At 37.1% G+C, this 27,656-nt stretch overlaps 1 protein-coding gene across 17 annotated transcripts in view; it reads left to right on the top strand.

Moving 5' to 3' along the window:
- The window catches only part of MLIP (muscular LMNA interacting protein), a 308,623-nt gene that overhangs the window by 198,966 nt on the left and 82,001 nt on the right, over positions 1 to 27,656 (top strand). For 15 of the 17 annotated variants that reach the window (XM_069564089.1, XM_069564097.1, XM_069564096.1 and 12 more), the window contains 4 exons: positions 9,637 to 9,702; positions 9,787 to 9,870; positions 9,990 to 10,049; positions 20,084 to 20,128. In XM_069564089.1, coding sequence (XP_069420190.1) covers positions 9,637 to 9,702; positions 9,787 to 9,870; positions 9,990 to 10,049; positions 20,084 to 20,128 — 255 coding nt within the window. The remainder of the gene's footprint in view (positions 1 to 9,636; positions 9,703 to 9,786; positions 9,871 to 9,989; positions 10,050 to 20,083; positions 20,129 to 27,656) is intronic. The other 2 variants (XM_069564100.1, XM_069564102.1) reach the window with 2 other exon arrangements.

Raw genomic sequence — 27,656 nt, 5'->3', positions numbered from 1 at the left:
CATCTCACCGATCTGACCTCCGTGAATGAGATAGAAGGTGGAAATCCTTCCCAGTGACCCAGCTGCTTTCACATGGCTCCAGGGCATTTTTGATTTGCTATTAAGAGTCGTTAACTATGAAATTACAGGATTCTGCTTCAGTGGGTAAATTAAATTAAAGTCTCTTGTTTCACAAGTCCATTACAAAGACTCTAATGAAGTCCCAGTGGAGGAAATGAATGAAATCAATTACCAAGTTTATGACATGATATAGTTCCTATGTTATTTTTATGCTATTTATTTAGGCAATATATCTTTGATTGCATGAAGCCCATTTTTGTGTGTGTGTGTGCAACTATAGTGTTTCAAATAATATAATTATTTGTCAGATGTTAGTGTTTGCAACCAGGTGATATTTTGACCACTGGTTTGTGAATCTATATGCTAAAATCTATATTTTAGCATGATCTGGAGAATAAAACTATATATTCTCATATTCTGTATATTCCTTTGTCTAAAAAATAAGGAATTGCTAGCGGGGAATGCTAAGAGCTGTATAAGTGAACATTCGTTGACAGTATCTCTTACATTGTGTATCTCTGATAACGAACTGTTATCCAACTGTGGCCCAGAGTATGCTCTATATATCTGAATCCTTTGAGCTGGGGTGGGAGTTACTTGGCTGCAGGCAGATGGGTAGATTTTTCCTCTAGCTTCTTTTCTGATTTTTGACCTTTTATGGTTCATTGAAGGATAACATAGGGGAATTCCCTGGTGGTCTAGTGGTTAAGACTCTGAACTTCCACTGCAGGGGACATGGGTTCAGTTCTTGGTTGGGGAACTAATATCCTGCATGCTGCGTGCCCGCCCCCACCCCCGCCACTCCCCCAAAAGGGAGATTTCCAATATCGGGTGATTTCTGGAGGCTTGAGGAAGTGACACCATCACCGTGCCACCAGATGCCCCTTATCCTGTGTCTAGAGTTACTATGTGGAGTTGTAGTAAAGTGTTCCTTCACCATAGACCCTCTTCCCATTTAGATGGATGTTTCCAAAATCTGGTCACAAGGGCCTGCCTTCACAAAAGTGAGAGAAGCTCTTCCCTCCCCAGCCATGCAGACTCCCTGGCTTCAGAATTTCTCTCTTTTTCAGTTCAATGGATTTTAAGGATTATACTTCATTAGCTTCAGTCAGTCATTAAAAATGAAGAATGATTAGCTTAATTTCAAATTTCATCAAAACTCATTTTATAAGCTTCTTTGGTGGTATTGGTTTCTACTGAACCTAACGCAAGTTCATAAAGGAGAGGGTTTGTGTTTTTAATTTCAAATAAAACATACTCTTCAGTAAAATTATCATTTTTGTTTTTAGTACAACATCTGTAAATATCATGATATCTAATTTAAAATATCTAATGCATTTATTCACCAGGGTTTAGCCTAACTGAGCACACAATACATTTATCTAGTGTGGATAATTGTCTCTTGGCTAAGATATTGTTTTTGGACCACAAATACTTGAATTGCTTCAGGGTCACGGGATATAACATGATGCTTGTTTTTCTTTAGAGCCTTTTATAATTCCATGGTTTTTTTTTTTTTTTTTTTGGTTGGCTTTCCTATGTTATGTACTCCCCAATGGGAAACTTTACTTTTAAGAATTTTTAAATCATAAAAATATTATCTCAAGATTTTATGAGAGTTTATATATTTTCAGTCATATTTCTTGAATGATACTGTGTTGTTTCTTTCATGGCTGTAGTTTAAAAAAAAATAAATCTGGTTTATACAATAGAACTCATCCTATGCCATCAAAATCAAAGGGACTTATTTCTGAATTGAGTGAGTAAATTAGGACTATAATAAGAGGCTCTTCTATTTGGGGGAGGATTTATTGTTTGGAATTTGTTGAATCCCAGAAACTTTTTGGAGATCCCTTTAATATCATGCAGAACACTACAATCAAGAAGGGTGATGCCACCGTGTCACTACAATATTCTGTTAGGGTCCATGCTGGGGACCGCCTTGAAGATGCAATGAAACCATTTACTTCATCTTAAGATAGTTCAGCAATTCTTCCCCAGTCAGATTTTTTATACAGTATTTTGTTTTATAGCATATAGTATAATTAACGAGGAACCAGAATCACTTTGAAAGATAATACTATTTTTTAAAGCAAACTTTTCTCCAAATTGAAATACAGGTGTCCATTCTGATTAGACCTTAAGCTCTCATTGAATCCCCCAACTGGTTTCAGCTTTAATCACCCCTTGATGAAGCCCATAATTTTCAAAAGAGTGCATTTGGTTGACAAGGGATATGAAGTATCTGGTACTTCTGTTCTATAATTTATCGTCCACATCAAACTTAAATTTATAGCTTATTCCATTTTCTATCATTTCCCCTCCATGAATGTTTAGGAGGGAAGCATTTTTAGCTTAAACCTTAACTAAGCCTTTACAGGAAAAGATGAATGTCAGGCTTCATATTTTAATGTGTTGGCATCGAGGTCTTTGACTTAATCTCCTGCCAATAATCATCTTCTCCAAGACTGAGATGAGGATGTAATACAAGTGATTATGAAGCAGGAACAAAATAATTAGATGAATTTGCATTCATGGCTGTCCTTATTACAATATGTTCAACAATATACCAAGTTCTGTAGAGGAAATAATTTTGATATGAACATTATTTTTTATTCTTGATGTGGGTACTGTTATCCTTTTCAGAGAATGTTAAACCTCTCTCTCTTATTGACAAATTTTTCTTATCATCTAAGTCCAATAGCAATAGGTAAAAAGTGAAACTGAAGGAAATGCATTTATATTCTAAATACATGGATTATTATTTTTATTGTGCAATTGTTTTAAGGATAGGAAAGGTAAAGGAATGTTTCCTTGTAATCAAATAATATGAATATTTATTGTCTCACGGTGATTGCTATTTTTCCATGAAATAATACATTTTTTTTTTGGAAGTAGTGTATCTGTTGCCTTCTTCACAAATATCTCTCAGGATAAAATCAAGGCTACAGTTAGATACTAATTTTTCCAACAAATGATATTACTGTGCACTTAATTCATAACCTATGTGTGTTTGAAAGAATTTGAGAGTAGATCAATTTTATAAATAGCACCTATAAACTACAGAATTATTTACATGAAGATTACAGGAAAAATTATTTCATTTCTCCTGGTGGAAGGAAACTATAAACAGCTATTTCAAAGACAATAGGGAGAACTATGCTAAAAAAATAGAAAAGTAAAGATCTGAGATATCTTGTCAATGTAAATGTTTTATTCTAAGTTGCCAATTTAATTTTTTTAAAGGTGACTTTTTAAACTCCAATCAGATTAATCATATGTCTTTGGGTGAGACTATTTTAAGATCAATGCATGTCTTAAAAATTTAACAAAATCTGGTTACCAACTTAAGCATATGGTCTAGACTAGAGTGAGTGTCTTAATTTAGGTTATTTCACGAAGTACATGTGTTCCCAATTTGTTCAGCAGTGGAGAAGTGCCCAGGACCCAAATCTGTACTAACTGGTTGCCCTCGGGCAGTTGTCTACCGCTCAACTACTCTTTTACAACGCTTACTAAACCATATTTAAATATACATATTGGATTTTTCTTTTTCCCTACTATAAAATGTGAGAAAATGCAGTAGTTTTTGTTAAGCATTCATTGAATGAATTAATTCAGTTTGTACCCGGGTAGGTTTCTAAAATTTCCAGTTTTATGTCACAGGATTTTAAGCCAAATTTTTGCTCATAGGATTATAAAAATAAAGATACCTAGTGTATGGTATTTAGGAGTCTTCCTTTGGGGTAGAATAAGTCTCATTAACACTAATTCCATGGAAAAGATATAAAGGGCCTTCTGTTACAGGGAAAGTAAGTTGGTTTTAGACTTGGCGCCTTTTAAAGAATACCATGACGGCCGCCATATTGAGTCCTTTAGTGTATCAGACACTGAGCTAAATGCTTTACTATCTTCTCAACTCAATAAGGATTTTGATGCTCCAAGATGTCAACTGCGTTTCCAAAAGCAGCAGGGCTAGTAAGTTGCTGAAATGGACCTCAAGTGGGATCCGATTACCCCCTGGCTTTTCCCTACTCAGCATGCAACAGTGATGTCAATTAGATAATGTGAAATATTCAGCAAGAGATGATGGTTTTGGATAATTTTTTTATTACTTGCTAAAATATGTTTAAATATTCATTAAATTAGAGCAGCAAAAGCTTTTTTTTTTTTTTTTAATGAGGAACAGTTAAAGGGAATTGGAAATAGCTTAGTTCTGACAAGACTTGAGTGAATGAGGGTTTACAGACCAGCACAATTCCTTAAGTTACAGTGGAGGAGGTGCCGGCTGGAAATCAGAAACATACTTCTGATATCCTTGATTAAATGAAGAAAAAGTCCAGAGTCTTTGCCACTGGGCCTTGATGAATGGATTTGAAACTAGCTGAATGATTTGCCAAAAATCCATTCTTTCTGTGTGCAAGGAACAGATATTTAACCCTCCAAAGATCTTGGGATTAAAAACACCAAGTAAATTTCCTCAATTCTTAAAATTTTTGAACAAATCACATGAAAATAATCTAGTGAAAAATATTCCTAGACCTTTAAAGAAGCTACACTTTTATAATTTAAACCCCTTTGGCTTACAGTATACATTTCCCCCCTTTCTTCGTGTCTGAAAGATATTCTCCAACTAGAGAATCAAAATGAGATTTATTTGCCTGAGAATATCTCCAGTCTTACAAATGGTTTTGTATTAATGACTGAAAATCAAGCAAATCTCTTATGGTTAGAGGATTTTTCTACCAAATTCCTGGTCAGGTTAATAAAGTATAGCAACATTTGGGTTCTGCCTGAATTGTTTTCGGGCAGGTTAATTTTATCATTACTAAAATGCAGTACTTACCCATGAAATTTTTGAAATCTGATCCAGTTAGGAAGTCGTGGCATCACAAAAAGTTTACCAGTCCTTTTAGATAATTTTTTCTTTGAAAACAGTTTACTTTCTAATTCTACTTTGAGTGCAACTAATTCATTCTGTTTTCACATTTTTAGCACTTTATCCTATTTCCAAAGAGAGCAGGTTCTAAGCAGTCTGCTGGTTTAACATATCTTACTTAACAGTGACTGCGGTTCCATGAGAGCTGCTCCTTTTGGACGAGAAACACCTGTTACGATGCGTAGGCATATCTCACGAAGACTTTGATTTTCAATGGTGTTCTTGGTTCTTGGCCCTTAGTTAGAAAATCGTACTGAATTCAGAAACTATTTTTTTCTTAAAGTCAAAAAGAGACTACGTCTCTTTTCCAAAACTGGGCCCCAAAGTTGGTTGTGCTGAGCAAAATATGACAACTTTTAATCAGAATACTTCTAACCATTACTTAAGAATCTTGAAAAATAGGATTCAAAGTATGTTCCCTTTATGCCTTGCTTGGCTATCTTCCAATTTGGTAGAAAATATATGTTTTTATAAAACCTTTTACTGGAGAGTATTCTGAGAGAACTTCATTTAAAATGAATAAGAAACATCAATACAGTCCTGCTAAGTTGTCAAAAAGCAACCTATGGTTACACTTCATGTTAATAGAGATTTAACGTATGTTCTTTTAATACATTTTGTACCACAGTGGAAAAAAAAAAAGTCTGCTGGAAGGAGTGGATCAAGATGCTATACTTGACAGAGAATTCAATAAAAAAATCAATTCTAGAAAATTTCAAGGCTAAACTCGAAATAATCCCCCCTCCAAATTTTAATGCAATTTGAATATTGTCTTCATTTCAAGGTTTCAGCATTGCTGATATATTAATAATATTAGTTATCCTCCTTAATTTTCCAAGCATTCTGTGTAGATAGTTTTTTTTTTCCTTATAGTAAACATCAGTGTTTTAAGTTGTATAATAAAGGATGTGTTTGCTTAGTAAGTTCCTATGAAGTAATCAGGATAATAACCCTATTTGATTTTGGCTAAAATACTATTTGCTCATTATATTAAACTGATCACATACTCAGATCTTTGATGGTAAACAAATTTAATTGAAATGTGGGAAAATAAATTATTAGTTATTTAAAATATTCGGAGTTCAACCTCCTTCTCTAAAGCATTTTACTGAGGCATATTGAAATCATATTCTTTCTATGATTCATTTAACTCCATTTATTTGTCAGTTTACCCTTCCAGTTCATCCTAAATATCTTTAGTGAGGACCTATCATATGTTGTATCCTGAGGCTACCCAGATAAATACCACAGTTACATAATTATAGTAGGACAAGTGGTCCAGTAGGATAGAGATACAGTCAAAGAATAATGATGATACAATATTTTTAAATCATGTGTGGAATGATGTGATATCTCAAGGAGGGAGTGAAAGACTGCCTGGTTCAAATGCCAAAAGCCATTAAGACTGGGATTAAGATCTTTAGGGTGAGTAGGAATTTTAATTGAGCTGATGGTGGAGGAAAGATCCATCTAGGCAGAGTTAATAACGTGCGATTAGAAGGTTAACACAAGTTCAAAAACCCAAGTCCCTTGTGGTTAAAGAGCAACATGCAAGGGAGGAGTGGGTAGAAGGTGTTGGTGGAGAGGCAAGGAAGGGCTGGACCAGACTTTTCTCCTAAGGAGTGTGTTCCTAATTCTGATAATTAATTCCTGACTTTTTTCTTTTCTATAATTATTATCATAGAAGCTATATGTGGTGTAAAGCGTAAAACTAAGGCCCAGTATTATGTGCTTGGCATCTGGTAGAACTGGGAGGGCCTCAGATAGCTTAATTACAAGCTCTCTTCCCCATTCCGCTTCTCCAGACATGGTCCCCCAACCCTCCCTGTCAAACCAACCAGGTGCAGTGTGTACTTATCCAGTCAAGGTGACCACAACCTTCTAAGGAACTAGGGACATCTCCCGTGATCCTACAAAGCCTGCCTCCCACAGCCCCTGGGTGTTCACTCTTTCCTGAGCACAACTTTTCTGTGGCCCTCTCTTCCCCTGGGCCATAACTACCTCTGAGTATTAAACTCTGCTTGATTTCACCTGCCCAGTGTCATGTATTCAGGGGTCTCTAGCACTATAGAGTGGGAATCCCTTCCCCTCCCTCACCCCAACCCACAGGGTAAATAGGAAGTGGTTAGAACACCATGTCAAGGAAAAATTAAATTGTCTGAACAGCAGCAAGGAGTTGTCTTTATGATATTTTCTGTTCCCTGCTATTTATTATGCATAATTAATTTTAAGTAGGAAGGATGGAGGAGGAGAAGAAAAAAGATACTTTAGTTATGGTAGGAAAAAGGAAAGCTCGAGCATTTCTATTAGGTGACCGTAGCTAGTGTTTTATATTTTATTTAATGTAAAGGAATGGATTTTGAAAAAATAGCTTCCAGACAATTTCCTCTGTGTTATTGAAATAAGGGAGCTAGCTTAACACAATAAATATTCATTTTCTCCCACGTCGCAATGGACTACAGCTCAACTTGGCGATTCAATGTGGCTCAGTGATGTAATCTGTTTCCATCTCACATTTTCAGGTATCTGAAGAAAAAAGAGAGAATGATGAAAAGTCATACCATCCTTAAGTGACTTTCATCAGAAGTTATGAATCACCTTTGCTCACATTTAGGAAAAGTCAGTCACAAGCCCTAAATTCTTAAGTTCAAGGAAATGTATATCCTTGCCTGAGAAAATGAAGTAATTTGGTGAACCTTAGCCTTGTCTAGCATGATATCCAAATTAGTGCAGGGAAAAAATAAATTACAGTAAATTTAATTTATTAACTTTAATCAATTAAACAATTCAAAATATGAATAAAAATTAAATAAAAAAAGTGAGACAAAGGTAAAACAAATATATTTTAGAAACAAATGATAATAAATGTTAGCTTATATTGAAAGATATGTTATTAGATCAGATTAAGAAATGAATTCCAGACATTCATAAAAAACACTGATTTCTAATGTTTGGATGCAGAGAGTTAGAAATAAAAAGGCAACGATATACTAAAAAGTACTAATAAAAACATTTGATTGTATCAGGCAAAATAGAGATTAAGACCCAAAATACTGTTACAGATATGGAGAGACATTTCATAAATACAAATATTTAATTCATGAAGAAGGTATGCTTCTTCTAATTATGAAGGTAGCTAACAAAATGACTTAAACTACATTGAGCAAAATTGCTAAGATCACAAGGAGAAATTAGCAAGTATGTCATTTTATGATTTCAATTGTTAATAAGCATGCATAAGAAGGCAATAAAGCTAAACATGAATGATTTGGAAAAAAAATGAAAAATTCTGATCTGATAGGTACATACACATGCACATAGAACTCTGCAGTCAACAATTAGAGAATAGATATTATGGAATATTTCATAAAACTTACCATGTCTTATACCATAAATCTCAAACTACATAAGAAATTACTATTTTGAAGAAATTCTTTGGTTCTAACTAAATAAGTAGTAATTTAAAAATTGGATGAAAAACTTATATTCCTAAAAATTAGAAAGAGAAACTACTTTTAAGTAACTCATAAGTCTAAGGAAACGTAATGGAAGTATTTTAAAAATTTGTTTATCATTGTATAATAGTGATCATGTACATATCGCAACTTGCAGAATGCCACAAAAAGGATTCTTTGGGGGAAAAAAGGATAAATCCAAAGACAGAGGGCTTCCCTGGTGGCTCAGAGGTTAGAGGTGTCTGCCTGCAATGTGGGAGACCTGAGTTCGATCCCTGGGTTGGGAAGATCCCCTGGAGAAGGAAATGGCAACCCACTCCAGTATTCTTGCCTGGAGAATCCCATGGGTGGAGGAGCCTGGTGGGCTACAGTCCATGGGGTCGCAAAGAGTCAGACACGACTTCACTTTCACTTTCACTTTCACAAAGACTATAGAAAGAAGTAAATAGTGAGTCATAAGCAGAAATGACTGAAATGGAATGAGTATGCCAAAGATCAAAGCCAAAAATTAGTCCAGTTAAGAGATTAGAAATGGATAATCCTACCTGGAATTTGATTAAGAAAAGAGCAGGTAGACACAAATATTAGACATGATGAAGGAGAGAGACCAAGATTGGCAACATGGATGGCTTCTGAACTCCTCTCCTCCCAGTGACAGGCTGAATGTGCAAACTGCACGTGGAGAAACTCCCCCCGAGAGAAATCCAGAACCCAGCTGAGTGACTCCAACATCTCAGATTAATAAGAAAATACCCAGATCAAACCTGGCAGGAAAGGCTGAGATACACTCTTGCCATTAACCCTGCCCCTGGTACAGTGCCAAACAATTGGGAGGGCAACTCCAGCTCCCAGTTCCTCCCTTAGGTTTTAGGCTGAACATCGAATGTCCCAACTTTTAAGGTTCCCACCGAAAGGAAAAGCCCCTCAAATGTTTACCTTGAAAAGCCAGTGGGGTGCTGATAGGAACTACAAGCTTTCTTATATTGGAGGTACTAGTTCCACAGCAGAATGTAGACATTTGTGGGCAATGCCTCTGTGTCAGACAGTAGCTCATGAAATGATTCAAAGATTATCCTTCTTGGAAACATTGAGACATCCAGAGCTTTCTTTGAATTCAGACTTTACTCTTTGTATATTTGACTAAAAGCCTCACATGAGAACCATTTCATTTATTATCACTAGGCACTAGACGAACCAGCCAAGACGGACAGCATTTCCAAGGACAAGACCTTAGACCCACCTCTGGAGGTAATGGCTTCAGATCCACCCCTGCTTTTGAAATACAATCCTAAAACTCTTTGCTAACCCAATACCTGGTTTCAATTCTTCCAGTTGTGTTCCCCTGCACAGCTCAGGCAGCAAACTGAAGAGCTCTGTGCTACCATTGATAAGGTCTTACAGGATTCCTTGTCTATGGTAATGCCTTAGACTAGACCATGCAATTCAAACCTTTGCTTCGCTTCACTTCATTTCCCTCTGCTTGACTAGGCTGGATGCATCCTAAGCTTGTCCTTTTTTTTTTTTTTTCCCCCTAGCATTCTTCTGATTCTCCTTCAAGTTCCCTGCAGACTTTGTTGGGTTCTGACACAATCAAAGTATGTATATATATTTAATATAGTTTACTCAATCATAAGAGTTACTAGGTTAATGATTTTTTAAAAATAAAGGCCAAGGCCCAATAGTGATTTGGGAAATTAGTGGACTGCGACCAACATTGTATTTTTTTGTGTATGTGTTTTTTGTTTGTTTGTTGTTAGCAAACAGCATTTTAAAAATAGGATAGGAAGAGAGTCCCCTGGTGGTGCAGTGGATAAGAATCGCCTGCCAGTGCAGGGGACACAGATTTGATCCCGGATGTGGGAAGATTGCACATGCCATGGAACAACTAAGCCCCCTGCGCTACAACCACTGAATTCATGCTCTGCGGCTCACAAGCCACAGCTGATGAGTTGGCGTGCTGCAATACTGAAGGGTGTGTGTTCTAGAACCCACAAGCCACATCTGCTGAGACTGTGTGCCTAGAGCCTGTGTTTTGCAACAAAAGAAGCCACCACAATAAGAAGACCAAGCCCCGCAACTAGAGTAGCTCCCACTAGCTGCAGCTAGAGAAAGCCCACATGCAGCAATGAAGACCTCAAACAGCCAAAAAAAAAAAAAAAAAAATTAGAAATAAATTTTTAAAAGATAATGTGCTGATGATTATTTTAAAAATATAACAGTAAGAATAGAAACTATCCATCAGACTCTATTATTCCAACCAGTGGGTAGATATTGTTGATATTGCTTTCAATTTGTTTACATGTAGAGGTATAGGCTTGTGTGTATAGGCTGCAGTAAAATCTGTTTCTACCTCTAGGTTACATTCAAAACGGTTTGGAAGCCAAATATGAGGCTATGTTGTCATATGTTGACATTTCAAATATGGAATTGCATGTAGAGTTTGTGGCTTATTCTAATCAGAAATCATAGTTTCAGTCCTTATGTAATTCACAACCCTTAGACTTTGAAGAAATGGAAAATGAGGTAAGATCTTTCATTAGTCTAATGACTGATGAGATAAGAGTTTTCATTAGTCTAAGAGCTTTCAGTTCAGTTCAGTTGCTCAGTCATGTCTGACTCTTTGCGACCCCATAGACTGCAGCACGTCAGGCCTCCCTGTCCTTCACCAATCCCCACAGCTTGCTCAAACTCATGTCCATCAAGTTGGTGATGCCATCCAACCATCTCATCCTCTGTCATTCCCTTCTCCTCCTGCCATCGATCTTTCCCATCTTCAGGGTCTTTTCCAATGAGTCGATTCTTTACATCAGGTGGCCAAAGTATTGGAGCCTCAGCTTCAGAATCAGTCCTTCCAATGAATATTCAGGACTGATTTCCTTTAGGATGGACTGGTTTGATCTCCTTGCATCCAAGGGACACTCAAGAGTCTTCTCCCAACACCACAGTTCAAAAGCATTAATTCTTCAACACTCAGCCTTCTTTATGGTCCAGCTCTCACATCCGTACATGGCTACTGGAAAAACCGTAGCTTTCACTAGATGGACCTTTGTCGGCAAAGTAATGTCTCTGCTTTTTAATACACTGTCTAGGTTGGCCATGACTTTTCTTCCAAGGAGCAAGCGTCTCTATTTCTGGAATTCTTTTCTTTTGGTTGACTAAATGTATTTCCTTGTTCTTTTACTCAGAGAGACTGAATCCTGGATATTTTATATTATTTGAGGACTCTCTTGCCTGGAAAATCCCATGGACAGAGGAGCCTGGTGGGCTGCAGTCCATGGGGTCACTGAGAGTTGGACACGACTTCACTTTCACTTTTCACTTTCATGCACTGGAGAAGGAAATGGCAACCCACTCCAGTGTTCTTGCTTGGAGAATCCCAGGGATGGTGGAGCCTGGTGGGCTGCTGTCTATGGGGTTGCACAGAGTTGGACAACGACTGAAGTGACTTAGCAGCAGCAGCAAAGCATTAATTGTTACTATTAAATATTTAAACATTTCCTTCTTATCATATAGCCATTTTCATTCATTGGGATAAAATATTACATTTCTCCAAATTATGTTTTTGAATACTTTGTATAGATCCACTTATCCAAATTTTAAAAATGATTGTGTTGTTTTTTTTATTGTTAATTGTTAGTTTTTTAGGCCAGTCTTATTTTGTCTCTTGGAATTAGTATAAATGCTTTTTTGCCTATTCTTTTTCTAAATTGGAATTATATATATATATATATAAATATATATATATATATATAAAGTAGATTGCATTTATTTTAAATTTTTTAATTAGAGTATAGTTGACTTACAATGTCATGTTTAAAGTAGATTTTAAATGTATAGAATTGCCTATGATTAAAAGTATTCCCAACTTCCAATTGGACTATTATAGACAAATATCCTCTAATAATGACATTGAAGCCAGGTGACTAATCATTGTCAGTATGAAGAATTGTATTTCCATAGAGAGGACCTGCAAATAGTTACACCTTCTCTATTTGTAATCTATTTTGTTGTACATTCTTTATGTCTTTTAATCTAAAGATGGAAAGTTTTGATTTGCCAGAGTTACAGAATAAGTTTCAGGTATTTTTTTCTTTTCATTTGTTGAACATATAAAAATAACCCATATTACATTAAATGTAACAGGGATAGGATTTAAGAAATAATGTGAGTAATCATCTATATTATTTATTTATTTAACAAATATTTAATGCTTATAAGTTAAAACTATATTGTTCCAGGCCATTACATTTAAGGCAAGTATTTTATTTAGCAAATATTTGTTAGTGACGGGCTTGGCATTGTGAGGCACCGTGGTGATAAGGGTGAGTGAGGCAGAGTAGCTTGACAAGGGTATTTAGTTGTTTTCTTAATTGAAGTATAGTTGATTTACAATGTTGTGTTAGTTTTCAGGTTATAGCACAGTGATTTAGTTAATATATGTATATATATTTATATAAATGTATCTATATTTTATATAAATGTATATATAAATATATATAAATGTATATATAAATATATATATATTTATGTATAATATGCACAGATATTCTTTTTCAGATTCTTTTTCCTTATAGTGTGTTATAAAATATTGAGTATAGTAGTATTATATTGGTATTATACAGTAGAACCTTATTTTTATCTATTTGATACATATTAATAGGAGTGTGTGTATGTTAATTCTAATCTCCTAACGCACCCCTCCCCCACCCACTTTCCCCTTTAGTACCCACAACTTTGTTTTCTATCTGTGGATCTGTTTCTGTTTTGTAAATAAATTCATTTGTATCTTTTTTTTTAATATGCCACTTATAAATGATATCGTATGGTATTTGTCTTTGACTTGCTTCGTTTAGTATTATAATTGCTAGGTCCATCCATGTTGTTGCAAATGGCATTATTTCATTATCTTTTATGGCTGAGTAATATATTATTGTATATACGTACCGCATCTTGATCCGTTCCTCTGTCAATGGACATTTAGGTGCTTTCATGTCTTGACTGTTGTAAATAGTGCTGCAAAGAACATTGGGTGTATGTATTTTTTCAAACTAGACTTTCCTCTGGATATATGCTCAGGAGTGGCTTGCAGGATCATATGGTAGCTCTATTGTTAGTTTTTTAAGGAATCTCTGTAATGTTCTCCATAGTGGATGCACAAGTTTACACTCCTACCAACAGTGCAAGAGGGTCCATTTTCTCCACTCTGAGGGGTGTACTTTGGATATAGCAGTCTGAAAGTAGGATTCAAACTGAGACCAAGATGGAGAGAAGCCAGTCATGTAAAGATCAGGAATAATAAATTTCAGGAAGAGGAGTAAGTATTTGCAGATGTCCTGACAGGAAAGAGCTCAGTGTGTGTGTGACGAAGGCCAGTGTGGCTGCAGTATGTGGTAAGCCCAGGGTGAACAGTGGGAAAAGAGCTGAGAAGACAGAGGCGGGGCTGGTGAGGACACTTACACGCCATGGCATGAAGTTTGAGTTCCATGGGAAAATGTGAAGATATCAAAGTATGGGGGGAATAATAGGAAAGCACTGAGAAAGATCCTGATGGCTGCTGTGAGGAGGCTGCTGAGGCCAGGAGGAGCAGTGACGGTGGCCTTGATGGAGTGGGCGCAGAGGAGTTGCAGAGAAGCACGAGGTGTGAAGGAGATCTTGCAGGCTTGCTTGGGTTTGGATGTGTGTTAAGAAGCAGAGGTGGAGAAGGCGATGGCACCCCACTCCAGTATTCTTGCCTGGAAAATCCCATGGACAGAGGAGCCTGGTGGGCTGCAGTCCATGGGGTCGCTGAAGGTCCGACATGACTGAGCGACTTCACTTTCACTTTTCAGTTTCATGCATTGGAGAAGGAGATGGCAACCCACTCCAGTGTTCTTGCCTAGAGAATCCCAATAGGCTGCCGTCTAAGGGGTCACACAGAGTCGGACATGACTGAAGCGACTTAGCAGCAGCAGCAGAGCTGCTGGAAGAGCTCCTGGTCTCTGCATCAAGGGTAGGCAAGGAGGTATAACATGGAAGATGAAGAGGCTATGTTTGTTTGGACAGGATAAATTCAAGGTATGTGTCAAGCAGGCCTTAAGCCTGTGTATCTGGCAATGGTAGGAGGGCTGGGGAGGGGTGACTAATACTTGGATGTTGTGGGCACCCTGTATGAAGATCCCAGGAAGGAAACATGGTGGATCCAATCAAGGAGAATGGAAGTCCACTCTGAGAGCAAAGTCAGGGCAGCGTGGCAGCATGGAAGCTACAGGAGCACAGCATTCAAGAGAATGTGAACGTGGTGACAGCTGCCAAGAAGGGAGAATAAATAAGGCTTCAGTAGGGTTTATTAGATTTGACTCTGATTTTGAAACTATACTGTTGTTGCTTATGTGTTGTTCTTTCTTACCTTTGTTATTTTTCTAGCCTTTATTAGCATATACAGACCTTTCGAACTTAGTAGTGAAAGTCACTCAGTCGTGTCCGACTCTTGTGACCCCATGGACTGTAGCCCACAAGGTTCCTCTCTCCATGGGATTCTCCAGGCAAGAATACTGGAGTGGGTTGCCATTTCCTTCTCCAGGGGATCTTCCCGATCCAGGAATCGAACACATGTCTTCTGCATTGCAGGCAGATTCTTTACCAATGGAGCCTTTTGAACTTAAGGCTATTTTTTTTTGAATTTATTTAAATTTTTTTTCAGTCAGTTCAGTCATTCAGTCGTGTCCGACTCTTTGTGATCCCATGGACTGCAGCACGCCAGGGCTCCCTGTCCATCACCAACTCCCTCAGTTTACTCAAACTCATGTCCATTGAATCGGTGATGCCATCCAACCATCTGATCCTATGTCATCCCCTTCTCCTCTCACCTTCAGTCTTTCCCAGCATCAGAGTCTTTTCCTATGAGTCAGCTCTTCGCATCAGGTGGTCAAAGTATTGGAGTTTCAACTTCAGCATCAGTCCTTCCAATGAACATTCAGGACTGATTTCCTTTAGGATGGACTGGTTGGATCTCCTTACAGTCCAAGGGGTTCTCAAGAGTCTTCTCCAACACCAGAGTTCAAAACATCAATTCTGTGCTCAGCTTTCTTTGTAGTCCAACTCTCACATCCATACATGACTACATCCATACATCCATACATGACTAGACTACAAGTCTAGTCATAGCCTTGACTAGACAGATCTTTGTTGGCTTTTTATATGCTCTCTAGGTTGGTCATAACTTTTCTTCCAAGGAATAAGCGTCTTTTTATTTCATGGTTGCAGTCACCACCTGCAGTGATTTTGGAGCCCAAAAAATAAAGTCAGCCACTGTTTCCACTGTTTCTCCATCTATTTGCCCTGAAGTGATGGGACTGGATGCCATGATCTTTGTTTCCTGGATGTTGAGCTTTAAGCCAACTTTTTCACTCTCCTCTTTCACTTTCATCAAGAGGCTCTTTAGTTCTTATTCACTTTCTGCCATAAGGGTGGTGTCATCTGCATATCTGAGATTATTGATATTTCTCCCAGCAATCTTGATTGCAACTTGTGCTTCATCCAGCCCAGCGTTTCTCATGATGTACTCTGCATAGAAGTTAAATAAGCAGGGTGACAATATACAGCCTTGACGGACTCCTTTTCCTATTTGGAACCAGTCTGTTGTTCCATGTCCAGTTCTAACTGTTACTTCCTGACCTGCATGCAGGTTTCTCAAGAGGCAGGTCTGGTGGTCTGTTATTTCTGTCTCTTTCAGAATTTTCCACAGTTTATTGTGATCCACACAGTCAAAGCCTTTGGCATAGTCAAAAACATCTATGTTTTTCTGGATCTCTCTTGCTTTTCCCATGATCCAGTGAATGCTGGCAATGTAATCTCTGGTTCCTCTGCCTTTTCTAAAACCAGCTGAAACATCTGGATGTTCACAGTTCACATATTGTTGAAGCCTGGCTTGGAGAATTTTGAGTATTACTTTACTAGCGTGTGAGATGAGTGCAATTGTGTGGTAGTTTGAGCGTTCTTTGACATTGCCTTTCTTAGGGATTGTAATGAAAACTGACCTTTTTGAGTCCTGTGGCCACTGCTGAGTTTTCCATATTTGCTGACATATTGAGTGCAGCACTTTCACAGCATCATCTTTTAGGATTTGAAATAGCTCAGCTGAAATTCTAGCTCCTCCACTAGCTTTGTTTGTAGCGATGCTTTCTAAGGCCCACTTGACTTCACATTCCAGGATGTCTGGCTCTAGGTGAGTGATCAGACCATCGTGATTATCTGGGTCTTGAAGATATATATATATATTTTAATAGTTCTTCTATGTATTCTAACCACCTTTTCTTAATATCTTCTGCTTCTGTTAGGTCCACACCATTTCTGTCCTTTATCAAGCCCATCTTTGCATGAAATATTCCCTTGGTATCTCTAATTTTCTTGAAGAGATCTCTAGTCTTTCCCATTCTATTGTTTTCCTCTATTTCTTTGCACTGATCACTGAGGAAGGCTTTCTTATCTCTCCTTGCTATTCTCTGGAACTCTGCATTCAAATGGGTATATCTTTCCTTTTTTCCTTTGCTTTTTGACTTCTCTTCTTTTCTCAGCTATTTGTAAAGCCTCCTCAGACAGCCACTTTGCTTTTTTGCATTTTTTTTCCTTAGGGATGATCTTGCTCCCTGACTCCTGTACCCGATGTCATGAACCATGAAACATCCATGTTTCATCAGGCACTCTGTCTATCAGATCTAGTCCCTTAAATCTATTTCTCACTTCCATTGTGTAATCGTTAGGGATTTGGTTTAGGTCATACCTGAATGGTCTAGTGGTTTTCCCTACTTTTGACACTCATAAAAATCATATTTATTTTTTCTGGAACCATCCAGGAAAAAAAGAAAACAACCAGAGAAGAAAATTTTAAACCAAACCTACTTTTTCTTTTTTTAATTTAATTTTGTGTACACCTTCTTTTATTTTTTAAGTCCCTTCTTTTTTATTTTCTAAATTAAATTTAATTAATCAATTTTTTAGAGTATTGTTGCTTTACAGTGATGTGTTAGTTCCTGCTGTGTGATAAGGTGAATGTTCAACGTGTATAAATATATCTGTTCTTTGAATTTTCTTCACATTTAGGACACCACATGGAAGGCTGTTCTTTTTAGTCTTGTATGAAAGCAGAGATCTGATAAGCACAATGTATATGTTGTTTTTCTCCATGTTTTCCTAGATATATACTTTTTTAGTTTTTAAATTTTAATATTTTCTATTACTTTTTATCTTTCATAGGCTCTTATTTTCTTCAAGACAGCATTTTTCTGAATATCACTTTTATATTTAATCTGGAATTCTGTTGATCTGGGACCTTAAGCCATTAACAATTATTGTAATTCTTCTTATATTAGGATGAGTTCCTGCTATCTTAGTGTATATTTTCTACTTAAAATGTTTTCTTTTGGATATTTTGACATTTATTGGTTTGAAAATGAAGAAAATTTCCGTTTGCATTTTTGTTACTGTTCATAATTACATGTAAATTATTAAAAACAAAATTGTGCTGATTTTCCTATCAATTTTCAGACTTACAAATGTATTTTTCCAAAATTAAATACCACAGCATTTTCCACTTTCCAGTTATAATCAAGAGTTCTATATATGTACATATATACACACACAGTTTGTTAGTATCTTTTGGACCTCTATATTTGAATTTTAATGATGATATTTTTCTTGATTTATTCTTTATTTAGATACTTAATCTTTATTTAGATCCTTATTTCTGAAAGATTCATAGATTTTTCCTAAATTTCTTTTTCTTTTTTTTTAACTCCTGCTGAAAAGTGTATTCAGTAAGAGTTTTTGTATTGATTCTATCGCCTGTATTCCTGAGATTAGCATTATTTTACCCTTTCTTTTAAATTATAGCTTTGCTAGATATAAAATTATAGGTCCCCCTTTCTCAACAGATTTTTGGCCTAGATTCTTTCTTGTCGACAGCATAACTTGTGAAATATTTTGTCCGCATGATATTTACTCCGCCACTACAGAGTGATCATTCACAGAGCAGCACTGTAATCTTTTAGAATTTTGTCTTTGTGATGTTGCTGATTTTTCCTATTATGTGTCTAAGTGTGTGTGTGTTTTCTTTTATGTATCTGAGTTGATCGTCTCTTTAGCCTTTCATCTGAAGTTTTCAGTCTTGTCCTCCCCTTACATTTAGGATATTTTTAGTCATTACTTTTTCAAATGTTTCTTTCTTCCCAGGGCTCTCACTATATGATTTTGTCACTTTCGTTTCTATATTCCATGTCTTAATCTTTATATATATATATATATTTTCTATTTATTGTTTCCTAATTCTTCCAAGAAGATTCCTTGGTCTAATATTCCAGTTCAAGAATTTGTTCAGTATCTATTCTATTCTTCAGTCTTTATGTTCATTTCTTTATTGTAGCTTATATAATTCTGTTTTAAAAGTCACGTTCATTGAGGTATAATTACCCATTGTAACATTTACCCCTTTAGTGTACAATTCTATGAGTTTTGACAAAGCATATGGTTATATAACCACCACCACATCCAAGATGCAAAACTTCCATCAAATGAGGCAGTTTCCATGTGCTGCTTTGTAGTCTATTTCTCCCTGCAACCCAGGTTCACTTGCATGTGAAAAAGTGAAAGTGAAAGTCGCTCAGTAGTGTCCGACTCCTTACAACCCCTGTATATTCTCTGGGACAGAATACCGGAGTGGTATTAAGTTAATCATTCAAAGTTAATATCCCCTTTCCCTTCTCCAGGGGATATTCCCAACTCAGGGATGGAACCCAGGTCTTCTTCATTGCAGGCAGATTCTTTACCAGCTGAGCCACAAGGGAAGTCATGTATCCATAGCTAATTCTTCATTTGTATTGTAATATACTTGATGTACAAATTTATTTCATAATTTATAATGAGATAAGTTAGCTTGATTGAGAAAGTTCCTCTAGCCATGTTTTGCATCTCAAGTGGAAATTTAGGGGAAATATATAATATGATCCATCTATGCTTTTATTGTTAGTTTTTGTGAGTTTGTCACAAGGAGAGAAAGAAGCAAGATAAATTAAGATATTGAAACGACTGAGAATATGAAGCATATGTAATTGAGCTGGGAAGGCTCATTAATTTTGAAGTCTCAGTGAGGCTGAAGAAATGTGTTGGGATATTTGAGAAATGAAGATGGTAGATGGGAAGTAGAGTTCTAAAAGACAGATGTGAGAAATCAAATTTCAGAAGTTTTCTATTTTATTTGTGAAGGTGACATCTAGGAACAGCCTTGGGAGCTGAGGATTGAAACGGAGCAGATGAGGATGTTTTTGGAGTTCAACAGCTCAAAGAATTGAGGGGTAGAGACTTCTGTGTGAATTCTGAAATTGCGTGAGAAACTGTTATGATCCATGAGTGAACGTCATCAATAAATAAGATATAATTTCTTCAAAACTGATTGATAACAACAATGAAGAGAATAATAAAGTGAAAGTAAAGCTTAGTAAAATAAATTTCAAAAAACAGAAGGTTTTGTATAGAAAAGATGGAGTACTGGTTAGAAAGTCTTAATAGGAAAAGAAAGGTGAACACATATCCTACAAGTTGAATCTTTTAATATTTTTTTGATTACTTCAGTAGCATAATTGTTTTTATTTTCATACAGATGCCTACAACTCTTCCAAGAGCAGCTGGTCGAGAAACCAAATATGTAAGTCACTTTATAATTATACATACTGCTGTTGTAATGGGTGCCTGGGCATGCTTTGGAGAGAACTCAATTATACAACCATTTGAACTGAACTGGTTGAATTTTTCATAAATGGAAGAGATAGGATGATATGATTGGCCCAGAGGTGGAAAAATCAGTTATTTCAGGTAAGTATAGTGACTGAATTCCTTCTTAAGTGAGGTCTTACTTATCTGGTTAGTTTGGCTGAATCAAACAGAACTCCAATACCTGCTTTCTGTCTTTCTAATTATCAATGCTTAGATAGTATTTTAATTTTTGTAATGATTTATCATACTTATTATGATAGAGTCCACTCATATACTTGAAATATTAAGATTTGTCTATTTCCAATGGGATTGCCAGTTTGGTTGATTTTGACTAGTTTGCTGCTTTCTTGCATTTAAACTTTTAACAAAGAAATCAGTCCCACTTTTGAGCAAAAATGTATTAATAATGAGCATGTAGATATAACCCCCCCCCCCCCACCACTTGATTCAATAAGTTGTGGCGAGCTGGCTCTGAAGGTGCTAGATGCACACACGTAGTTTCACCCCATTCCTACTCTCCATTCACCAAATAAACCATCATGCAGTCAAATTCTGCATCTGACCAAACATATTCTGGTGTAAATAAGACTGTTTCCTAAGGAAGTGTTTAATATTTAGTTTAAAGCAAACCAGCAAACTATTCCTTTTAATTTATATGTTCGAGTATCGTCATCATCATTCAGAGTCAATTAGTAAATATAAATTTTGTGACCAATCTTCTTTCAGTGTATACATTTCTGCCTTCATTTGAACCTTCCCAAGGCAGATAATGAATTGAGTGAAGTTACTGAGCTTCATCACATTCAGGAAGTGATGTTTAGGGGATATGGGTAGGAACACTGCTTAGAACATTATTTAGAAGTTTCACTGTTATTTTCTGTTATTCCTGGAAGTTATTTGAAGCAAATACTTTAAAAAGTGGAGGCATTTGGTGGCTATTTGATATTGTTGCTTTTGTTCAGTCACCCAGTCGTGTCCGGCTCTTTGCAGACTCCATGGACTGCAGCATGCCAGGCCTCCTTGTCCCTCACCATCTCCTGAAGTTTGCCCAAATTCATGTCCAGTGTTGCTGCTTGCTCCAGAATTCTGGAAAGTCATTTAACCTGTCTGTGCCTTAGATTTTTTAAAATCTATAAAATGGACTTCTCCAATGGCTCAGCAGGTAGAGAATCTGCCTGCAATGCAGGAGACATAGGAGACTCGGGTTCAGTCCCTGGGTTGGGAAGATCCCCTGGAGAAGGAAATGGTGACCCACTCCAGTGTTATTGCCTGGAAAATTCCATGGAAGAGGAGCCTGGTGGGCTACAGTCCATGGGGTCACAAAGAGGCAGATACAACTGAATGACTAACAGTTTCAAAATTGGGATACTAATGGTTTATGTAAGATTTACAATGGTTAATGTATGAAAAGTCCTTAACCATGGAAGAGGAGCCTGGTGGGCTACAGTCCATGGGGTCACAAAGAGGCAAATACGACTGAATGACTAACACTTTCAAAATTGGGATACTAATGGTTGATGTAAGATTTACAATGGTTAATGTATGAAAAGTCCTTAATATAGTCCTGACACAGATATGACTCAATAAATGATTGTTCTTCCCTTGCTTCCTTTTTTCCCCTTCATCTATGTCTCTCCAGCTCTCTTCCTCCTCTTTATCTCAGGAAGACTGGATGCACCATGATTTACCTAGTTCTTTGATTCTTTAGTTGAATGTAAGAAAAGAAAGTCCTTAGAGATGTTTCTATACTTTTTGTGATTAAGACATTCTACGAAAGCCAGATCCAAGAAAAAAATAGCTAGAATATTCCATACTCTCTCCTTTCTTTCTCATCTACTCTTAGTTTGCACCCAAGTCTGATTTAGGCTCATTTGCGATAAGGATGCCTTCTTCCATCCCTCCAGGGGATGGGTAATTTGATAGCAATGGCAATAATCCTACGGGGGCTGCTTCAATCTCCATAGTTAGAGGCTATTTCAAATTATTCTTCTGTCAGTTATCTGACTTAATTAAAGGAGGTTAACATTTGCCCCAAACTTTGTGGCAGCATTTGAATCATTCAAAGTTAACTGAAGTTAACTGAATCATCAAGTAGATTTAATATAGACTCAAACAAATATCAATTCTTACTCAGATAAGATTCTTGACTTTGATTAAATTTGGTTTCTTGGAGAAGATTTGTTTTTTACTTTCTCCTACAAAATGACATTTGAATTGTTTGTGACACCTCAAATATGTCCATGTCTTTTGGAAGACTAGATGGATAATTTTACAATGGGATGCAAAAACTAGTTTCTGGTGCCATCATAGGGAAGTCACACTTGTAAATATTTGGCTTTAGTTATTCCATTTACTTTCACTTATTCCATTTATTACCACTAGACCATTCAGGTATGACCTAAATCAAATCCCTTACAGTGGAAGTGAGAAATAGAGGGATGAGATCTGATAGAGTGCCTGATGAACTATGGACTGAGGTTCATGACATTGTACAGGAGACAGGGATCAAGACCATCCCCATGGAAAAGAAATGCAAAAAAGCAAAATGGCTGTCTGGGGAGGCCTTACAAATAGCTGTGAAAAGAAGAGAAGTGAAAAGCAAAGGAGAAAAGGAAAATATAAACATCTAAATGCAGAGTTCCAAAGAATAGCAAGAAGAGATAAGAAAGCCTACTTCAGTGATCAATGCAAAGAAATAGAGGAAAACAACAATAGAGGGAAAGACTAGAGATCTCTTCAAGAAAATTAGAGATACCAAGGGAACATTTCATGCAAAGATGGGCTCGATAAAGGACAGAAATGCTATGGACCTAACAGAAGCAGAAGATATTAAGAAGAGATGGCAAGAATACACAGAAGAACTGTACAAAAAAAAATCTTCATGACCCAGATAACCACAATGGTGTGATCACTCACCTAGAGCCAGACATCCTGCAATGTGAAGTCAAGTGGGCCTTAGAAAGCATCACTACGAACAAAGCTAGTGGAGTTGATGGAATTCCAGTTGAGCTATTTCAAATCCTGAAAGATGATACTGTGAAAGTGCTGCACTCAATATGCCAGCAAATTTGGAAACTCAGCAGTGGCCACAGGACTGGAAAAGATCAGTTTTCATTACAATCCCAAAGAAAGGCAATGACAAAGAATGCTCAAACTACCACACAATTGCACTCTTCTCACACACTAGTAAAGTAATGCTCAAAATTCTCCAAGCCAGGCTTCAGCAATACGTGAACCGTGAACTTCCGGATGTTCAAGCTGGTTTTAGAAAAGGCAGAGGAACCAGAGATCAAATTGCCAACATCCGCTGGATCATGGAAAAAGCAAGAGAGTTGCAGAAAAACATCTATTTCTGCTTTATTGACTATGCCAAAGCCTTTGACTGTGTGGATCACAATAAACTGTGAAAAATTCTGAAAGAGATGGAAATATCATACCACCTGACTTGCCTCTTGAGAAGCCTATATGCAGGTCAGGAAGCAACAATTAGAACTGGACATGGAACAACAGCCTGGTTCCCAATAGGGAAAGGAGTATGTCAAGGCTGTATATTGTCTCTGCTTATTTAACTTCTGTGCAGAGTACATCATGAGAAATGCTGGGCTGGAAGAAGCACAAGCTAGAATCAAGATTGGCAGGAGAAATATCACTAACCTCAGATATGCAGATGACACCACCCTTATGGCAGAAAGTGAAGAGGAGCTAAAAAGCCTCTTGATGAAAGTGAAAGAGGAGAGTGCAAAAGTTGGCTTAAAGCTCAAGAAAATGAACATCATGGCATCTGGTCCCATCACCTCATGGGAAATAGATGGGGAAACAGTAGAAACAGTGTTAGACTTTATTTTGGGGGGCTCCAGAATCACTGCAGATGGTGACTGCAGCCAGGAAATTAAAAGACGCTTACTCCTTGGAAGAAAAGTTATGACCAACCTAGACAGCATAGTGAAAACCAGAGACGTTACTTTGCCAACAAAGGTCTGTCTAGTCAAGGCTATATATAGTTTTTCCTGTGGTCATGTATGGATGTGAGAGTTGGACTGTGAAGAAAGCTGAGTGCTGAAGAATTGATGCTTTTTCAAAAAAATAAATTTATTTGTTTTAATTGGAGGCTAATTACTTTACAATATTGTATTGGTTTTGCCATACATCAACATGAATCCACCATGGGTGTACACATATTCCCAATCCTGAACCCCGTCCCACCTCCCTGCCTGTACCATCCCTGTGGGTCATCCCAGTGCACCAGCCCCAAGCATCCAGTATCATGCATCGAACCTGGGCTGGTGATTCGTTTCTTATATGATATTATGCAGGTTTCAATGCCATTCTCCCAAATCATCCCACCCTCTCCCTCTCCCACAGAGTCCAAAAGACTGTTCTATACATCTAAGCCTCTTTTGCTGTCTCGCATACAGGGTTATCACTACCATCTTTCTAAATATCATATATATGCATTAGTATACTGTATTGGACTGTGATGTTGGAGAAGACTCTTGAGAGTCCCTTGGACTGCAAGGAGATCCAACCAGTCCATTCTGAAGGAGATCAGCCCTGGGATTTCTTTGGAGGGAATGAAGCTAAAGCTGAAACTCCAGTACTTTGGCCACCTCATGAGAAGACTTGACTCATTGGAAAAGACTCTGATGCTGGGAGGGATTGAGGGCAGGAGGAGAAGGGGACAACCAAGGATGAGATGGTTGGATGGCATCACTGACTCGGTGGACGTGAGTGTTAGTGAACTCCGGGAGATGGTGATGGACAGGGAGGCCTGGCGTGCTGCGATTCACGGGGTCGCAAAGAGTCGGACACGACTGAGCGACTGAACTGAACTGATTCCATTTACTAAATGATTCTGACATTTCTTTTCAGGAGAAAAATGAAATTTTGGAACAGAAGTCTTCCTTAGTTATAAGCCTTAATCTTATGTGAACAATTGATCTTAAATACAGTATACCCTGATTTTAAAAAAGAATGACATCGGAATATTTTCTTTTTAAAAACTTATTACATTGAAAAAAGTGGAATTTTATATTGATGTGTGGTTGATTTACAATGCTGTGTTAGTTTCAGGTGTACAGCAGAGTGATTTAGCTATACACAGATCTGTTCTTTTCCAGTTTCTTTTCCCAAATGGGTTAGTACAGAGTACTGAGTAGAGTTTCCTGTGCTTTATTTTAGGTCCTTGTTGATTCTCTATTCTATATATTCTACGATATATATAATAATATAGTAATTAGGAGGTTAATCGCAACCTCCTACTTTATCTCTCCCCACTGATTCTGTAATACTTTCTTCTAGAAATTCTAATATTAGTATTAACAGAGCTGTAAGTGCATCATATTAAGGGTGACTTGAATAGTTTTCACTTAATTAATCTTTATATTTTTCTCCCTTCTTCTCCCATGGAAACTCAAAAGCAAACCTGAGAATCCTACAGGTTGTAACATTTCAATATTCTACCATCTCTCTTCAAAACTTTGAGGAAAGCAGTCATCTTCACAGTATACATCTGCTAGGACTAGGCGTGTTATTGCCTTTCTCAGATTTTATTCCAAAGCAGGGATCATGCAGTTTACCAACTTCTGCACCTCAGAGGGAAAAAGGGACGACTTGAATTAGAACCAAGAAGAGAAAGTTTTGTTGCTATGGGGTAACCTCAGCTGGTTAGCACTGTGGGGTATCCTCAGCTGGTTAGCATACTCCACTCAAAACCCTACTTTGGAGGGGTGGGGGGTGCTTTAAAAAAGTATCTTATATAATCTATGAACTGTGATGAGTAGAAAGTATAGTCGGTTTCTAGCCCTGTTATTCAATTTTCCCCTTTTTTCCTCACTGATTTGACAAATATCTGAGTGTCTGCCGTGCCCTAGCACTTTTGCAGAGTCACTGCGTGTGAGGAATGAACAGAACAGCTGTGTCCCCTTCTAAAGCACAGGGTGGGGAAGACAGTAAACAATCAAAATAGGAAAGAGCAAGATACTTGCTCACAGAAATTGGAGGAGAGCGAGACAGAGAACTGGTGCTGAGAACTGATGTTAAAACAAACGTACAAAGATGCTAATTCTCCATGTAGTATGTTCATTGGATTTCCGATTTTCCTGGGATGATGAGAGTGGTTTAATTAAATAACGAGAAATGACACGACTAATTCCTTTTTATGGGGCCTTTGATGAAAGGCTGGCTTTCCTTCATCAAAAAAAGAAAAAAGATAGAAAATCCTTGTAAAACAATTCATGTCCTTTTCTTATTCTTGATTGCACACATTGTCACATTCCACATAGTCTGCTTTTTAGGATGAGCCAGATGTAGGAAAGTACCATACTTTACTATATTACTGTAGTAAAGTAAAGTCAAGGTTTTTCTTCAGTTCATAGTATACTTGAATTGCAGTTTATTTCAAAGTAATTTAATTCAGGTTCTCTTACCCCACTCCAGTACTCTTGCCTGGAAAATCCCATGGATGGAGGAGCCTGGTAGGCTGCAGTCCATGGGGTCGCTAAGAGTCTGACACGACTGAGCGACTTCACTTTCACTTTTCACTTTCATGCATTGGAGAAGGAAATGGCAACCCACTCCAGTGTTCTTGCCTGGGGAATCCCAGGGACAAGGGAGCCTGGTGGGCTGCTGTCTATGGGGTCACACAGAGTCGGACACGACTGAAGCGACTTAGCAGTATCAGTAAGTGTAATAGAGGTTAAAAGAGGCTAGCAAACACACTGAGTGGTGCTAATTATCACAGGTCACTTGTGGGATTAATTCTATTATCATTCATATTTTACTTCATTGTTTCTAACAGATGCCAAATTCAATAATCGTAATAACTAATGTTTTGAGCTCTTACAGATGAGTTTTAACTATCTCGTCTAACATTATGCCAGTCCTATGATGTGGGTATGATTATTAAAAATTTATATTTTATGGAGGAGGAAACAGTCACAGAGGAGGCAAAATCCAACCTAGGTCTTCCTTTTGTTAAAGCCCCTGTCGTTAATATTTGTTTGCATCAACAGAGGCTGAAAATAATTTGTCTTCCTTAAATATTTTATACATTAGTATTCATTTTCTGGGTCTGAATTATTTCTTCATCACCCCAAACCTTCAGTCTAAACTTGAAATGAGTAATTTTGTATCTGGTGACAACATCTGAGATGATACTGTTTAGAATATTTCTAATGTTTTAAATAATTTTCTTATATGTAAATTAACTGATAACTTATCAGTTAACCTATCAGTGATTGTTTTCCATGGCACTCATTTTTAAAGAGTTTCTTTCCCCCTAAGGAATGAATTTTCTAATTAAGTTTCCGTTTGATTCTGTTTTTATACTAACATCTTTGGAGGGGAATGTCATTTTTTTTTCCTTTACATTATACTTGTCTTTGTAACTATTTATTATTTTTCATTAGCTACTGCCAGTATAATTTCATTTCACTCATGTAATTCAAAACCACAGTATACTT

The sequence above is a fragment of the Ovis canadensis genome, chromosome 20, assembly GCF_042477335.2.
Source record: "Ovis canadensis isolate MfBH-ARS-UI-01 breed Bighorn chromosome 20, ARS-UI_OviCan_v2, whole genome shotgun sequence".
NCBI lineage: Eukaryota > Metazoa > Chordata > Mammalia > Artiodactyla > Bovidae > Ovis > Ovis canadensis.
Note: the sequence above shows the minus strand (reverse complement) of the source record. Positions and strands in the feature narration are given on the sequence as shown.